This window comes from Natrix helvetica (assembly GCF_964273705.1).
Source record: "Natrix helvetica genome assembly, chromosome: 1".
Lineage (NCBI taxonomy): Eukaryota > Metazoa > Chordata > Lepidosauria > Squamata > Natricidae > Natrix > Natrix helvetica.
Window position 1 is genome coordinate 58,828,596 of NC_138548.1, and position 18,881 is coordinate 58,847,476.

Genomic DNA, 18,881 nt, shown 5'->3' on the forward strand with positions numbered 1-18,881 from the left:
CAATTCTTCCATTCCATTATTTCTACACTCCTTTCTAACCGCTTTTCTGGTGGTTAAAAAGCTCAAAATACAAAACTTGAAATAATTTATCTAACACTGTACCTCTTCCAGTCATATAGTATAGAGGTATTTGGCTAGATTCCTCTCTTCCTCCATGTCCTCTCCTTGGGTAAGCTCAGAAGAGATAAGAAAAACCCAACTTCATTTCACAAGGAAATGCCAAATGTAAAAACATTTTTGAAAAGGTAAGATACGAAGTAAGTAATGTTCGATATTGAGGAAAATAAATTCAAAGCTGTTTAAATCAGTGTAAGATGGTTTCAAATTAATTAAAAATCAAAAAGAAAATATAGTGTTCTGGTTGCACCACAAGATGGAGCTAGTATGCTACATTTTAAAAAATCTCTATAAAGAGGTTCAGTAGGATTGAACTTGTTCCAGATCACAAAAAGCTGCTAAATAAAATAATATCTCATTTCCCAACCTGAGGTATAAAAATAAGAAAGTTGACTATCCATTTTTTTAGCTTATATAGAGAAATTATTTATTTAACGTAGCGTATGGCAAATACATGGACTTATAGTGGTTCAGATGTTAATGTGGGTGAATTCAGAGTGTGATGGAGCCAACTGTTGAAAGGCTGACAGTGCTTTCTTGATGGAGTTGAGTACTCTTTCACCCTTGGGGCTTTAGAAGGCCCATTTTGTTTACCAGTTGCCATGTATTTAGAGAGCCAGGGGTTCTAAAAAAATATCTAGCTGCCAACTGTCGTTAACTGCCAATTCTCCAATCTACTCTGGCTGCCAATTGTTGCTAGTCATTTGGTTCACACTACCATGCTATCCAGGTGCACCATATGGAGGCGAACTAGCATCACACACCATATAGAGAAATAAAACTATAACATAATGAAATTATAAGATGTAGCATCACAGAAAAAATAATGATTATTTTTTTTAAAAAATTTAGATGTAGCATCTACTGTATTTTTCAGACAATAAGATACACTGGAGTATAAGATGCACCAAGATTTTGAAGAGGTAAATTTAAAAAAGTTTTTGCACTCTGCATGCCTCCCAAACTCTCTGCATGCCTCATTTTTTGTGAAAAATGAGACAAGCAGAGAGTTTGAGAGGCCTGCAAAGTGCTCCTGGGGGCCAGGGGGGGGACAAGCAAAAAATGCTCCCTTTTTTGCAAAAATTGGCCCATTTTTTGCAAACAAAAAAGGGAATGCTATGCTTTGGGAGGCTTGTAGAGTGCTCCTGGGGGCTGGGGGGGGAGCAAAAAACGGGCAAAGAACAGGAGTGTTTTTTGCTCGTTTTGCCCTCCACAGCTCCCAGGAGCACTTTGCAGGCTTCCCAAAGCCTATTCATGTCCATTTTTGCAAAGAGGATGCTTTCGGGAGGTGAAAAATGCTGTATTCAGCGTATAAGACGCAACCATATTTTCACCCTCTTTTTGGGGTGAAAATGGTGCATCTTACACTCTAAAAAATATGGTACTTGAAACAACTGTTCCTCTACTTTAACTTTCCAAGGCTTCCTAATTTCTTGGAAATTCCTGCCTAAGGTGAAACGTAATCAAAGGCTTTAAGGAATTATGTTAATCCTAGCTTTTACCAGCCACAGCTCATAGCTTCTCTCTGAAGCTGTGTTTTGAAAGGAGCACATCTTTTCTATCTGCAGCAAAGCTGGGGTATCTGACTGTGAGTATACGATAAAAAGTACCTCCCCTTATAGAAATGTGTATTCCATGCCTAGCTGTCAATCTGCAACATTGTGAAGTCTGGCAATTCTTCAAAACTTTCTTAAAGGAGGAAAGAACATCCCTAATGGCATCCAAAGCCTATTTGATCACCAAACCAACCCTAAATTCAGACTGATATGAGTCTGGAAAATTGGTGTTCTTCAAGAGAATCTGGGGTTTTCACCAAAAATAAATGCAGAAAAACTCGCTTATAGTTCTCTAACGAACCTATAGGTTTGGAATAATTTTATTCAGAAGATATACTTAATTGCCACCAGAACCATGCCCCTCAGGCAATCATATGCTTATCACAGAGTCCTCTACCTAATCCCACTAACTTTAATTAGTTATGATGTACATGAGTCAAGTATAAATGGTCAGCCTTTCTATATAAGAGAATAACAAGATTTAAAAGAATAGCTTTTGTAAAGGCAGTACATTATAAGGTGGCATTGTTTAAAAGCTTGGTCCTACATCATTCACACCATTGTGATGTATCAGAACCAACCCTTTAATTAAGGATAAAATTGGTGAACAGCATTCTAATTTTCTCATTATAAAGCAGGTGATGGAAATTTTAAAATAGTGATAATGATCACCCTATAGATGATTTGTGAAAAATATTATCTATAATTTAGAATATCAATGAAATTTAGAACTTTGCTGTGAGGGTTTTTTTTTTTTTGGAAACAGATGTTAAAATATATTTCATGTTACAATGAGACACCTATGATTAAATGGGTGGGGTTTTTTTTCCCAATCAGTGTAATTATTGAAGCATATCAACAGACAGTTTTAATTTATATATCTGAGGTAGCCAAGAATTATAAGTGTCTTAATTATTTTCTAACATACAGCTTAATTCCCTTTTTGAAAGCTATTGTGATGGAACAACCCTTTCTAAGTGATTAGGTTTAAGGTTAGGATTAGGATTAGGAACTAAAATTTCTGAAACCCAAGATTTCTTATATCTTTTTAGTGTATTTGTTTTTGTATTTGTGTGTCATATTATACACTACTTTCTTGAGGATTCTTCAGCCTCTTTGGCTTTTTTGCTCTTTTTGTGGGTACCTTTGAGTCATTGTAGATTCCTGGCGACTGTTTGGACAAGTCCCTGCAGTTTTCTTGGCAGGATTCTTTGGAAGTGGGTTTTTTTTTTTAATTTCCTAGGGCTTAGAAAGATTAACTGGCCCAAGATCACCTAGCTATCTTTGTGCCTAGGGTACTAGAACTAGAACTCACAGTCTCCCAGCTTCTAGCCCAGTAGCTTAATCACTACATCAAACTAACTCTCCTTAGTGACATCGAAAGGGAGCCACCACGAGGGAACTTCTCTCATTTGAATTGTTTGTGATTGCAAAATGTAACCACCGATGAAGGTTCAGTGCAATAGAACTGCAAGAAAAAACAGCAGTAGCATTTTTAGCCACCTCAAGCAATACAGTAATCTCAAAAATATAGCTGAGAGAAATTCAGAATAAATACTGTTGAACTTTTAGATTAAAATAGAAAAAGAAAAACTTCTAACACTAGGTCAAAAAACCAGGATAAATGTAGGCGTGACACCATAGTGAGATTTTGAACTTGACTTTGCTTTAGAAGATTATCCCAATGCATCATTATAGCATAACAATCCTTAACAGTGTCTTGTTTCCTATTCTGGTGCCCACCAAATGAATTAGGCTTCAAACTATGCTAAATCCCAATTAGCATAGCTATAAACCAAAAACTGGCCCAAAGAAAAAGAGTTACACATAATTTTCTTTTATTACATGACCCAGCATTTCTGAGAATTCTACAATAAATTTTCTAAATAGAAATATCCCTCCATACCAAGCACACTTAATGTAAAGCAAAACAACATTTCTGCATATAGAAAACTGATATAGCTAACTTCAACCTATTTCTGAAACATGCAGTTTTTTGTTTGTGCAAAAGTATACAAGAATGTGTACAATCATACAAGTTCCCAAAGCAACACAAGATAGTTTAATCCAAATTCTGTGCTGGGGCCTATCATTCTTTGTCAGCCCTAGGAAGTAGGCATTGGCAAGTCACTTTTGAGAAAACTTGCCAAGAAAATTGCAGGGACCTATCCAGGGAGTTGCCAGGCCTCAAATAATCGACTCAAAGGCCCAATAAAATAAATCATTGCAGTACCACAGCTAAAGTAGAACCTTCCATATTGGCAGAATTTATAGCTCTGAGGCTTAATATAATTAGCCATTTGTTTTGAATTTGAACATTCATATTGTCAAGGGTAAATCTTTCAGTGAACTGAAAGATTCATTCTTCAAATAAACGGCAGAAATATATTCTCAATTTACATATTATCCTAGGTAAGTTAAATAAACAATCCACAAATTCTGTTCCAGATGTTGAAGTCAGTTAACAGTTTTTATTTTTATCATATGGATCCTCAAGATGTCACAACTCCCATCTCATCATCAACCCAAGTCTACTTTCAGGTCCACTTCCTTGATGTCACAGTAAAACTACAATGGACACATAAATCTCTTATACAGTTTCTGCTCTGAACATCAATTAAGAGCAGAAGCTACTCAAATGCATTACTAATAAATGCAGTGATTCACTTAGCTGTGGTGAGAAAAGTCATAAAATGGGTCAAAATTCACTTAAAACTGTCTCACTTAACAACTGAATTTTTGGGTTGAATTGTGGTTGTAAGTCAAGGACTACCTCTATTATCAGGAGTGAAAGTGTTTTTCTGGTGAGGCCTGTCTATCAGGGCAACCTGGTCTACCCGAATATGGGACATAGCATGCTACTTCCTTTCGCCTTTCAGTCCCAATTCAAGCGCTTTCGCAGGCAGTTGCTTCCATGACAAACTATAAGTTATCATCTCAATTCAAACCCCGAATCTGATGCCACTGTCTTGCTCTCACTCCTATGTAGTCCTGTGTCCTGGACTGTTATAATAAAATTACTCATTTTTTATTATCTTTCTTCGCTTGATGTTTTTACCCATCATTATCTAGCTTCTGCTTCCTTCCTCAGGGAAGGAAATCAAACTAAATTAAAATGCCGAAGAGTACATTGGTTTCTCATAACTTCCTTTTTATTTTTCACATAGTTGTATTTCTACTTCTAGCACAGAACTATGATTTTAAACAAAATAATCCATTTCAGACTAAGGAAACTAAACATCTGCCTTTATAGATATCTTTTCAAACACCACCTTTGCTAGTCTTAAAATAGCAACTGTTGAGGATTTGGGGATGCCATAAACTTTCTGGTACCCAGTAATGTTGATTTAAGGTATTTTTTTTAGTCTGAATTGCCAAAACTTTGGATTTAGGCATATTTACTTTCCAGAAGTTGATGGGGAATGGGAAAATGATTACAAGGTAGCTAAAGTATGATAAGATGCACCTTTTGTGCTACCAGAAATGCCATTTACTGTTTCAGTGATATATGGGTCTACTCAGGAATAAGCCTGTGTTTCCAGATAAAAAGATAAATAATTACAGCATAAAGCTTTAAATACATATTTAAATGTGTTCTTGATTAATCATAAACTTGTGAATCGCAGGAAGAAGTTCTCAGAGTATGCTTACTGAGTTTCTTTTCTTTTCCCATCTTAGTCTCATATCTTGTGCACTGATTTATATGCTATGTAAAACATGCTTTAGTCAAATAACGAAGTGAGTGTACACTACCAGATTTTCCTGTATCTGAATCCCTTAAGTGCCCTGCTGGGAAACAGCAGTTTAACAGGGATATTTGCATCATATTTGCTAACAAAATGGAGTTCTAGAAGCTCTCTACATGGGGCTTCCCTTGGGACGCGCCCGAAGACTGCAGCTAGTCCAGAACGCAGCCGCGCGGGTAGTCATGGGGAGTACTAGGTACTCCCACGTAACACCTCTCCTGCGCGAGCTGCACTGGCTACCTGTGGTCTTTCGGGTGCGTTTCAAGGTTCTGATCACCATCTTTAAAGCGCTCCATGGCATAGGGCCTAGTTACCTGCGGGATCGCATCCTCCCACATACATCCCTGCGGCCAATCCGCTCTCACAGGGAGGGCCTTCTCCTGGTGCCGTCCACGAGGCAATGCCAACGGGCGACACCAAGGAGTAGGGCCTTCTCTGTGATGGGCCCAACCCTCTGGAATGACCTCCCCCCCGATATTAGAACCACTACTGACCTCCGCTCCTTCCGACAGAAACTGAAGACACACCTGTTCCGACTGGCTGGTTTGGCATAATTTTAACGTCTACCTCCTGGCATACACATTCTTACTGGTTTTTAGAGGGATATTGTTTTAAATTTAACTTGATATTTTAAACTTTTGTATTGATTTATTTATTAGCTGTACAGTTTGGCATATTTTACCCTCCTCTTATACATGTATTTATATAGTTATTTCTACGTTTTAATCTGTTGTATTTTAATACGGACTGTACACCGCCCCGAGTCCCTTTCAGGAGAGGGGGCGGTATATAAACGCTAATAATAAATAAATAAATAAATAAATAAATAAATAAATAAATAAATAAATAAATAAATAAATAAATAAATAAATAAATAAATAAATAAATAAATAAATAAATAAATAAACAAACAAACAAACAAACAAACTGCCCAGAGTAAAAATGAACAAAGCTGCTGGAACATTGGATTAGCGTCTCACTTTTTAAACATAAAATCATATTCTATATAGGCAGTCCTCAATTTATGACCACAATTGAGCCCAACATTTCTGCTGTTAAGTGTGAGCTCAACATTTCTGCTGTTAAGCATGACATTTGTTAAGTGAGTTTTGTCCCATTTTATGACTTTTCTTGCCACAGTTGTTAAGTGAATCACAGCAGTTGTTAAGTTGGTTGTTAAATGAATCTGCCTTCCCCACTGACTTTGCTTGTCAGAAGGTCACAAAAGATGATTGCATATGACCCTGGGACACAGCAAAAGTCATAAATATGAACCAGTTTCTGGCAGCACCAGAATTTTGATCACATGATCATGGCATGCTGCAAAGGTCATAACTATGAAAAACAGTCAAAAGTCACATTTTGAATGGTCAATTAAAAATTGTTGTAAGTCAAGGACTACCTGTAATTAAACACATCCTGTCTAGGTTCACAGATTCCACAAAATCCTTGGATTTTGGTATCAGTGGTGTGAGAATCCAGATGTTACACTCCATAGACCACAAATCATGACAAAGCTTGTTGTAGAAATCCAGCCAAGTGTAGATCATTCAGTAAGTGTGAATGGCATCCTCAGCTAATGAAAGCCTGGATGTTTGGTGTTAGCTTGCACATCCCTCAAGTGTATTCAGTGCTCAATGTTACCAAAGGCCCGCAAAGAATTTACGGTGATAAAATATGTCCCTTTCCTATCTTATTTTATACTTCTGTATTGTGTTCTATATCAGTATTTCATCTGAGTCACATCAATCCACTTTCTGTCCTGCACATCTGCCAGATGTATTTTAAGTAATTTTTTGATTATCTTCCTTGATCAGCTTCTTTTTTGGGGGGGAGGGATCATCAATACATAATCTTAATATGACTTATGGCTTATCAAGTGTGTGTGTGTGTGTGTGTATTCATATTTAAATAGCATATTTAATTCAACACACACACACATATCTGGTTGACTAACGTTCTTGTACTTAGTTCGATGCCACTGGAAGTTGTGAATTTTTCTAATCCTCCCAAGAGCTCTTTGAAAAAAAAGAAAGTCATGCAACAAATTCTTACTGGAGTGTAAAGCTGCTGAAGAGTGTTTGCTGCACTGCCAACTTGGCAACAGTTTTTTTTTCTTTAATAAAATAAGTTACCATAGACAGAGATTCCAGATGTGCCAGAACTATTTTTATTAGGGGCCCAACTGAAAGCGCATTCAAGTGAAGTATGCATTTTCTTTCATAATTGCCAAATGTATTTTATTATGTCTCAGGAAAAAAGGGCACAAGAAATAAGCATCATTAGTATATTTTTATGATTCATTAATTTTAATACATCTCTCTTTCATTAAAATTATTGTAATTAAAAGTCATTTATATTAATCTTCCCCTGATCTGGATTGTTCCAGATGTTCTGAATTATAACTACATAATCGTTGACTGTTGTCCATCGTGACTAGGAAGGATGAAAATAGTAGTCCAAAACACAAGGCAGGCTCCGTATATACACTGAGAAATGTTTTAGGTAGATCATATCATTTAATTTATGTTGATTTTATTTTAATAATTAAAAATGCAAAAGTGTAAAACACATAAAAGCTGCTTGAATTATGAATGCTAGAAAAAAGATAATAAGCCTTCTACATATTCTTATTGAATTGTCATAAATCAAATCTTTATTACTGTCTTTGATCAGCCTATACAGTAAACGAAAATGGCAATTTAATGTAGCAATTTTTTATTACAAGAAAAAATGCATATCTAATTAAAAATGCTCGCTGAGCTTGTTGCTCTCTGAGCTTGGTTGTTTTCTTGCAGATGTTTCATAAGTAAACTAGGTAAAATGTTAAACCTGGAGCTACAAATATTCTGTAATTTAAATTTTTGCACAATTGTATGCTTTAGGGAACATTTCTGGCCACCTAATATGTGGGTGCATACAATTTTAACAGTTTGACCCCCAAATTTAGAGATGATTGGGGAGTTCAGACCACATGTTGGGGCAATATAAAAAAGAAACCATATGAGAATATGAGCAAGATTTTCTCCCTCATTGGAGCCACAAGGGCAAAGTCTCTGTAAATAAGGAATCCTATGAAATCTTCCCACCAAAAGTGCTGGTGGAAGTGTATGAAAGCAGGATCTATAAAAGCTCCATTTCTATTTGCTTAGTTTTTTTTTAAATTTGTCTGGTTGTTTGTTTAGTTTTAGATTGCATCAATATCCTGCAGTAAAAGTCTTGTGGTTATCTTTTTCTTCTTTTATTTTTTCTCTTAAGTCTCTGACTAATATTTGATACTTCCAGTGAAAATACACCAACATTATACTTTTCATGACACAGAAGAGTATAGCATACCTTCTTTATAGAGTTCAATGTGTACCCTAAAATATAATGTGGACTTGGAAGTAATAGGAACACGAACCATTATAACATTTGCTTCAGGCTTGATTTTAGGAGATTGGAACTTCAAATCTTACAACTGCTGCTTGTTAACAACAAAATACAGAATTTTCTAGTTCTTTGCATCCATCTCGTAATCAACTACTGTAGATTTTTACAGACCAGATTGGTGGCTCTATCAAAGCAAAATCTTGGAAATCCTTTTGTCAACAGGTGAAATCTATACATGGCTTCACATTTTTACTTTTTTAACAAAATGGGACAGAATTTTCAGGCACAGAAACTGTCTGAATAGATAAAGGTTGTCCAGTTTCAGACATATGGGTACAGTAATTTTGATTTTTTTTTCAAAAGAAAAATGCCTACAGCTTTTTTATTCTGAGACATAAATAAATGACATAGTAAGAGTAAAAACAAAATTTAGCACTTCTCCCAAAAAAATGTGATTATAGAAGAGCTTCTGCTGAATCACTCTTTGAGTTTTGAAGGTAAAGTTGATAGTCACCACTATTCTCTCCACCCCTTACATATCCCCTTGCACAGCATTTTGTAGGCAATAAAATCTATAGTATATGTAAGCTTTGTGTACAGATGTATCTGTTTTTTATGAAGGATTCCAAACTACAGAGTCACACCTTTGGACTCTTGCCTGAAGGAAGACTCTACCTCAACTTATTGTGTGACTGCATTCATCCAAAGCAAATAGTTTGATTCAATATTTGTTATCCATACCTGATACACTAAGGGATCTTAGTGGATTCATATTTGGTAAAATCATATTGATCAATAGCTTTTTAAAAATGCTGTTCATTTTGAATGTTTAGCCTCTTTTTCCTCATCCAGTTAGGTTACCAAAAGTATAGAAAATTGGATATAATATTGGAAAGAAAGAAATTACACCATTTTAAGGTGATTGCTAAGCATTAAAGCCTCTATTGTATAATTGCTTTATATAAAAATGTGTCTGTATGTACAGGAACACATGCCACTTGGGTGTAGTGGTTAAGGGATATAAACTGGGAGACTGGGAGTTCTAGTCCTGCCTTAGGCACAAAGCCAACTGGGTGGCCTTGGCTGATCACTTTGTCTTCACCCTAGAAAAGAGATAATGCCAAACCATCTCTGAAAAACCTCTCCAAGAAAACTTGCCCAGGCTGTCTCTGACAATTGGACATGACTGAATAGAAAGAAAGAAATGTTTTCCTATGTATCTATAGGAAAAAATAGTTCTGCGAAATGAATTTATCAAAAATTTTAAAAAAGAATAATTTGAAAAGAATATCAATTTCAAAGATATTCTTATTTACTATTTTTCCCTAGGGAAGACATTTAAGTCTACTTAGAAACTGAACTGTACGTGATTATATTTGCCTTGCTATGTGATACATTGTATGTGTGGGAGCCATTGTTTTTTAAGATTTGATTAAACTTTTATTGTTTACTGTTAGCTTTGTCATTGGATCATATTCACCAAGTCTAAGTTCTCAGCCAGATATTTTCTTCCAGTATTGAACAACATTTATTCTCACTGCTGTAAACGTAGATCACATTGCTCATAATATTGATATAACACATTATAATTAATATATAATTCTAATTGTAATTGGTATATACCGTATTTTTCAGAGTATAAGATGCACCTTTTTCCTCAAAAAAGAGGCTGAAAATCTGGGTGCATCAAATACAGAATTTTTTGCCTCCTGAAGCCCCGCCCCTTCACCAAAATGGCCATACATACCCTTATGGAGGCTTTCAGACAGCTCCTGGGGGCTGGGGAGGGCAGAAATGAGCAAAGAATGGGCTGTCTTTCATCCCCATGCCCCAGCAGCACTCTATAAGGCTATGCATGCAATTTTTTTGACAAAAAACAGGCCTGTTTTTGTGAAAAATGGGTCGGTTTTTGCTTGTTTTTAGCCCCCCCCACCTCTCCAGGAGCACTCTGCAAGCCCACCCACCCCCAGCTATGCCTGCCTCTTTTTTAAAAAACCGGGCTGTTTTTGGGAGGTTTGCAGAGTGCAAAAACTTTTTTTTCTTTAGTTAAAGTGATCGATGAGAATTAGATTGATCAAGTGCTATGTCAGCAGAAACAAAGTCTTAGGTGCTGCAGATTGTCAGTGATTTCTTTGTCCAGCATAAATGGATAAATACACCTGGAAACATCTACCTACCTACCTACCTACCTACCTACTCTCTCTCTCTCTCTCTCTCTCTCTCTCTCTCTCTCTCTCTCTCTCTCTCTCCCCCTCTCCCTCTCCCTCTCCCTCTCCCTCTCTGTCCCTACCTACCTACTCTCTCTCTCTCCCTACCTATCTACTGTATTTCTCTCTCTCTCTCTCTCTACTGTATTTCTCTCTCTCTCTATTTCTCTCTCTCTATCCATCTACCTACCTACCTACCTACCTATCTACCTATACCCCTCTCTCTCTCCCTACCTACTTACTGTATTTCTCTCTCTCTCCCCATCTATCTACCTACCTACCTACTCTCTCTCTCCCTACCTATCTACTTTATTTCTCTCTCTCTCTCCCTACCTACCTACTGTATTTCTCTATTTCTCTCTCTCTCTCTCTCTCCCTTTATCTACCTACCTACCTAACTACTCTCTCTCTCTCTCCCTACCTACCTACTGTATTTCTCTCTCTTTCTTTCCCTCTCTATCCCTCTATCTACCTACCTACTTTTTTAAAAAAATTGTGCGTCTAAACTCCGGTGCGTCTTATACTCCGAAAAATACGGTAAACAATATGTTTCTTTGTCTTTTTTATTTTCAATATTGCAAGTCATATAAACAATAGAATGTTAATAAATTAAATTAATGCTGCTCAAATATCTTTACTGACATATCAACACTGAAACAATATAATATATCAAAATGTACAACAGAATTAAAGGGAGGAGGAATGAGTATAGACCAGGAGTGTCAAACTCGATTCATTGAGGGTCGCATTAGGGTTGTGCTTGACCTCTGGGGGCCAGGATGGGCATGACTAGGGTGAGAGTGGCCAGCTTGACATCACTCGTTTCGGTGCCTGGGGTGGCTCAAGTGCTCTGCCAGCAAAAATGGGCTCCCGAGCTCCGTTTTTGGCTGTGACAGCCTCCTGCAACTCTCTGCCAGTGAAAACAAAGCTACAGAGGGCCGGCCCACAGCCCTCCCAAGCTCCGTTTTCACTGGCAGAGGCACCGCAGGCCAGTCCTTCGCTGTTTCCAGGGTGACCCCACAGTCAAAATCTAAGCACCCTGCTGGCCAAATCTGGTCCCTGAGCCTTGAGTTTGACACCCCTGCTATCGGCCATCCAGATTTAGAGGTGTAAAAGGACTGCATATTTGAAGTGCTGGACTATTATCTTTGTGTTCTAGCAAAACTGGAATACAGGAAAAGATCATTACCCTAAGACTTGTGTTTCATGTAAAATCTGAAATTATCTAGTAATAGTGCTGTATGAACTGGAAAGAGCCAACATGATGTGATAGAAAATTTAAGCTGCATTTCAGTTTAATTCTATGAGCATAATGTACTATTTTTTACAAATTGTAAAGTAATCTTGGAAACTTCCTGTTGAATTGGGATACAGGTTGTGCATCCCAACCTGTATCCCAGGTTGGTCTATGATTTGGTCAAAATAACATGTATTTTTTACTTAGTATAATTTACATGGCCATATACATTTGTATACCACTGTTCCCAACAGATAGTGTTTTGTTCAGGTTTTTTTTTTAGATGTGTCCTTCCATATCAGAGTTTGTTGGTTTGTCACTGCCATTAATATAGTTATTTTAAGGAAATATTTTAAGAAAGTATTTAGGAAATACTTTAGAAAATATTCAAGGCAGACATTGTGTGTTCTATATATTCTGTTTATGCTGTAATGGAGCCCGTGTTGGTAGACTATGTTATTTCACTTGAAAGAAATTCATGGCAGATCGCTTTTACATCCCTAAGAATTATCTGAAGCAATGTATAATTTAACATTCAAGAAGGAAGTAAGAGATAAAATATGAGCATAACATTTAGAAAATTCGTACAACACTTGTAAAATGTATATTTTTAAACCCTGGTATAGCTTCTAAGTTTTCATTCACTACTTTCATAGGTTCCAAATTCAAAGAGGAAAATCTGATCCCTCCGGGTACAAGAGCCTTGGAGACAGTTTTAAAACTATATTCCGGATGGAAGGGTAAGGATACCGCCATACATTATAATTTTATGATTTTACTCCATAAAAAATATTATTGCACTGCATTTCATTCATTTCACATCTGTACCTTTTTTTTTATTCTGAACTGGAGTTCTAAGGTAAAGAAAACATTGGGTTGTTCATTGCAATTAGAATATTTTTTAACCAACTGAGATGCTTCGGCTATATTAAACTTTATGATGTGTAAAGATTTATGCGACTGGGGCTGAAGTGTTTACATTATTTCTTAATTAATGTGAAAGGGGAGTAGTTTTATTAATTATTGCTGAATGACACTTTTATGTATTATAAAAACTCCTTGCAGTGATGCTAAGGAACTAAGAAAGTTGGCATATGTAGGACCATTAAACCATTTTTTTTGTATTTTAATTGTGAGAAAGATCGTGATAATATGTCATTTTACTGACATCACATGAGGTAAATTGATGTCACGTTTAAACAAAAGAAAACTAAGAAAAGATTCCTTGAAATGTATGCTTAATTTAGAGGCCAGTTCCCCTATTGTTTCAAGAGTAGTAACAGATGCTTCCAGGCAATTAGCAACAACTTTTTTGGATTATTAGAACATTATTTCTCATGACTGGAAACAGCCTTATCATATCATAAGGAGAAAAGTACGTGCAGTTCCAAAATGACACCAATTATCTGGAGCAGGAGGGAAGCAATCTGCAAGCTCCCATTTTTGCAGCTCCCACCCCCCCAAAAAACACTGCCAAACTTTGCAGCATGATTCCCTCTTTCTTGCCCCCCCCCCTTGATAGATTGAAGTTTAAAATAGCTGTGCTTAGTCTCTAGAGTAATAAAATATTGTTTTGTGTAAGACAAAAAAATGAACCACTTCCAAAATCAAGAAAAAAGGGCCTAAAATCTCAGCCCGACACAGTCTATAATATCATTCCATCATCAGTAGTGGACCTCAGAAGAACAAAACACATTCAAGAATAAAATGAAACTGAAATCCCTGGAGGAAATCTATTTCCTATTCCTGACCTAGAGAGTAAGAGATTTCTTTATTGAAAGTATTTAGGACTAGGCTGGACAGGCATTTGTTACTAATATTCTAGCTCTTTCTTTATTACACTAATTGAGATTTTGATCAGATGGACTATAAATCCACAATTCTAGATTGTATCTAGATTGTGATAGATTCTCACCTAATGTATCGCAAAGTAGATCAGTGTTTTTCAAACTTGGAACTTTAAGAGAGGTGGACTTCAAGAGGTACAGTCTTCCCAAGTTCCATTTTCGCTGGGAGAGGCACCATGGGCCAGTCCTTCACTGTTTCCAGGGTGGCCCCGTGGGTCAGATCTCAGCACCCTATGGGCCAGATCTGGCCCGCAGGCCTTGAATTTGACACTGATCTAGTGTAAGCAGAATTGATAGGGTTGCAGCTATTAATCCTAATTTTCTGAATTGTTTAATATTGGAACTGGCAGTGTGATAAGCAATAGCATAGTTGGCAGATGTACAAATAATGAGAAATCAGGATTTTCCTCTATTGACCCTGTGATAAGCCTCTCAAATGGATCTTTCTCCCTGTTTATTTTAATTCATTATGTATTTAGTGTTGACGTTATAAACTTTTAAATAACACGTTTAAGTCATTCAATAAAAACTAAGATAGAAAAATTAAAATGGAACCAACTAAATTATAGCAAAATTCAATGCTGGCTAACTGACTAGTTATTAAGCTGGAATGGCATGCTGTCTCATTGATGTCTCCTAAAAACTTTTAAATAGTCCCCATGAGTGGCAGGCAACTGAAATTCAGAGGGAAAGGAAGTTAAGGAGTGTCTTCCTTCTCAGTCAATCAAACTTGGCTGGATGCTTGCAGAATACAAGAACCTGGAGATTAAAACAGATTTAATGTGACAGAGCCTCAGAATTCGTACCCAAAGCCTGTAGAAACTGGAAGGTAGAGGTAAAGTTGCCAGGGTTAGTTGCATGACGGATTATTTATTTCTTTTAAGTGCTATTTATTCAATTTTTTAAAAATTGTCTGGGCTTATTATTACATCCCCCTTAACATGCCCTTATAGCCATTTTTACATGCATCTCTTTATGACAGTACATTTGTCTCTTCCCCAGCCCACAAATGAAGCAGCTTAACATTGTACAGAAGTTTCCCTTTCTCCAGGTATACTGTTGGTCCAGAGGTGAATTCCTTCCAGTTTGGACTGGTTCACCAGTGGTTTACCAGCCTGGGTCGCCGGAACTGACAGTGACCCAGGCCTGCCCAACGTCTCCGGACCAGTTCCCCCGTCAGCGCAGCATGGTTCCCCCCCCCATTTTTAAATGTTCTGCACATGCACAGACCTATTTATGGGCAACTGCGCATGTGCGCGGAACAGTGAACCAGCAGTAATGCTGGTAGCAACCCACCCCTGTGTTGGTCCTAGATATAATCTAGCATCCTTCACTGACAATGTAGCTATTGACATGATTTAAGATGAAAGCTGCTCAGTAGGCTGCTATGAGTCATGTACCCTCCCTCTATTTTGGGGGAAATGCCATCCATGATGCCAGACACATGACTACATCTACCCAATGACTGACTTTAGGTTTCTAAAGTGCTTCTCGGGTTTTAGAAAGTCTCTTGTAGAAATAGGTTTATTGTTTTTTTTTTGAAACAACACTAGATCTGTTGTTAACAGGTTGAGAATGTTAGGTCTGTGCTGTGCCATGAAGGTTAGTTTAAACCTAGAAATAGAACTGGAATTTATTAATTTCATAAACAATTGTAGAACAATCTTTCAAGGATTTTAGATGGCTGTACTGTTTATTACTTTGATTATCCAGAGGCCATTTTTCCTATTTCATTCCAGCTACATGGGTCCCCATATGCTACTTCCACAGTACCATGAGATCAGAATTACCGTAGGCTTATTGCCATTTCCTTGCACTTCTAACTCACTCATTATCAGTTGTTTCTTCCTGTTTTATGTCCAACCTCTGTACTGTTTGCTATAAACCAGATTATTTTTGGACAGAGGTCCAACTCTTTCAGAAGAGCTTACCCATGCCTTCCTCCAGGGTTATAACTGGACAGCTAGGCTATTTTGATAGGAGTTTGGGTAGGACTGATTTCCTCCCTTCCTCCATTCCTCCCACTCAGTCATGGAGTGTTAGCAATCTAGTCCGGGATTTCATGTTTTCTTCCACATAGGCTCTTAAAATATGCATTTTCCTTAATCAAGAATAAATAGGGCAGGGGTGGGTTCCTGCCAGTTCTAACTTCTTCTATAGAAGAGGTTCCACAAATCTACAGTGCCGTTTAGAACCGGTTCCAGCTCCCTCCCCCCCGGCCATCCGCCCATCATCAAGATGAAGAGCGAGAGGAGGAATTCTGGGAGTTGAAGTCCACAAGTCTTAAAGCTGTCAAGTTTGAACACCCCTGGGTTTTTTTCTAAAGGGTTAGGGGTGCAAGGGTCTTGTAACTTGACAGCTTTAAGACTTGCGTGCTTCAATGCCAGAGTTCCTGAGCCAACATGACTGGAGGAGGAATTCTGGGAGTTGAAGTCCACAAGTCTTAAAGCTGTCAAGTTTGAACACCCCTGGGTTTTTTTTTCTAAAGAGTTAGGGGTGCAAGGGTCTTGTAACTTGACAGCTTTAAGACTTGCGTGCTTCAAATGCCCAGTATCTGAGCCAACATTTTGGTTGCTAAGCAAGAGCATTGTTAAGTAGGTTTCACCACATTTTACAATTTGGCCATGCCCACCCAGTCACATGACTGTCAAGCCACTCCCACCCAGTCACATGGTTGGCTAGCCACTCCCACAAAGCAGGCCACATCTACAGAAGAGGTTCTAAAAAATTTGAAAACCACCACTTAAGTAGGGGCAATGTAACTACCCACCCTGGTGGAACTCTTTCACCTGTAGGAATAACCATAAACTCATGTACAGAGCATATGAGAATGCCACATCATACATACAACAGGAGAGCATTCCAAAACCATCAAAGCAAGTACAGAATATTACTCTTTTGTCTCCTCCTCAGAGGAGATGATCCATAAAGCATCCAGAATTGATTCTGTTTAAAATCAAGTCTGAAATCAAGACTGAAAAAGTAAAGATAATTTGTATACTCCAAAACCATCCAAAAGTGCATAGATATCCATCCTCTCAACCTTATCCCACAAAAGATATTTGTTGCTAGGCAGTAGTATAATGTTCTTGGCCATTTCAGTAATGGCATTTTACTACATCCTTCAAGGAGATAGTACAAAATATCAACATGCATACTCCTCTCTTTGGTGTCTCATGAACCCTTGGATAAAACAAATAAACATGGGAGATCACTTCCGGTCCCCGAAGGTGATGAACGGTCGCATCCGCTGCTCGTCTTCTTGGTGGGCTCCCCTTAAGTTTATGGGGAGCACAGGGAGCCTTGGAGGGGCCCCCTGCCATAGGGCAGCTTGTTGGGGCCCCCTGAATTGGCGGCGGCCGCAGGGGGGGTCTCCAGCTTTGCCCCAGGAGCCGGGGAGTGTGGGGGGTGCGCAACAGCACGCCTTCGCCGAGTTGAGCCTGGAAGGAAACAACTAATCGGACGTTACAGCTGAAATGCGGTGAGGTGGGAAGCTTCCCTCAATCTCCTTTTTAACTACTTAATTGATGAACATCAGCCTCTTTTAAACTCTGGTTTCAATATTTTGAAGTGTTAAAACTGGAGGGGGGGGTTCAACCCTCCCTCGGAAAAGCGGCAATTGGAAAATCCCTCTCCTTGGAAGAGAGAGAGAGAGTTAAAAGTTACTTTCTCTTCCTTTAAGCAATGGGAGGATGACTTCTTGCTACAATTGCAAAGGAGGTTTGCTGAGTTGATTCTTTTAAACTACTTTATGGAAACTTTGGACGTTGCTTTCTGATCTCCTGTGAAGGCGGAGCCAAGATGGCCAACTTCCTCCTTCTTCTTGTACTTATGAATGAAATTTCCCTTTTGAAAGAATTTCTGGCTTTGTACTATATCACACCCTAGATATCTCCAGGAGACTCTCCTTGTACGTATCTCCCTTGGATTTGGAACATTGATTTATATCACCTGGCTTGGAACTGTATAGAGACCTACGCTCTCCTCTGGACTTGCTTGCCTTGTGACTTCTCCCAGTTGTGTCTTTCCACAGACGCCATTTCTTTGTGCAGACTTATAGCTATCTCTGAACCTAATATGAGTCTAAAAAATTACCGCCTGGTAAGCTGTCTTCGGCCCCAACATCTTCTACGTCCAGCCCGGTTACTCAAAAGACACCATTGGCTTCATTTTTACAACCTAAAGCGACTGAAGAAAGCTCAAAGGAACTATCTGTTGATCAAATGTTTCAAACTCTCTTAAAGGGACAGGACGAATTGAAAAAACAATTGGCAGACTTAAGTGATCAGCTCAGAGAAACGCAACAACAAACAACACAAAATAAACAGAGAATAGGGGTGCTGGAGGAGGGCGCAACTGGGTTGAGGAAAGAGTTAAGACAATCCAGAAGGGGAATGTAGAATTTGAAAACCATATGATAAAGGTGGAATTTGAGAGAATTTTTTTTTCTTAGATTCCAAAATTTGCCAGAAACAGAGAATGAAGATCTCAAGGAGATTATGACCACAATTTTAGCAGAATATATTAAAAGAGACAAACAACAGCTATGGTGGGATATTGATCTGATTTATAGGATTAATTCAGCATATGCTAGAACACACAACGTGCCAAGGGAAGTACATGTTAAATTTCTTAGAAAGACCACAAGAGATGAGGTCTTAGGAGCTCAAAGGGTGGGACCACTAAAATATCAAGACAAAGAAATAACCATTCTTAAACAGATTCCAAAGAAAGTAAGAGATAAGAGGAAGAAATACTCCTCTTTAGCAAAGAAATTATATAACAATGGAATCTGGTTT

At 37.9% G+C, this 18,881-nt stretch overlaps 1 protein-coding gene across 1 annotated transcript in view; it reads left to right on the forward strand.

Moving 5' to 3' along the window:
- SLC25A21 (solute carrier family 25 member 21) overlaps positions 1-18,881 on the forward strand; it is a 293,494-nt gene that overhangs the window by 200,679 nt on the left and 73,934 nt on the right. The window contains exon 3 of the mRNA XM_081968587.1: positions 12,892-12,975. Coding sequence (XP_081824713.1) covers positions 12,892-12,975 — 84 coding nt within the window. The remainder of the gene's footprint in view (positions 1-12,891; positions 12,976-18,881) is intronic.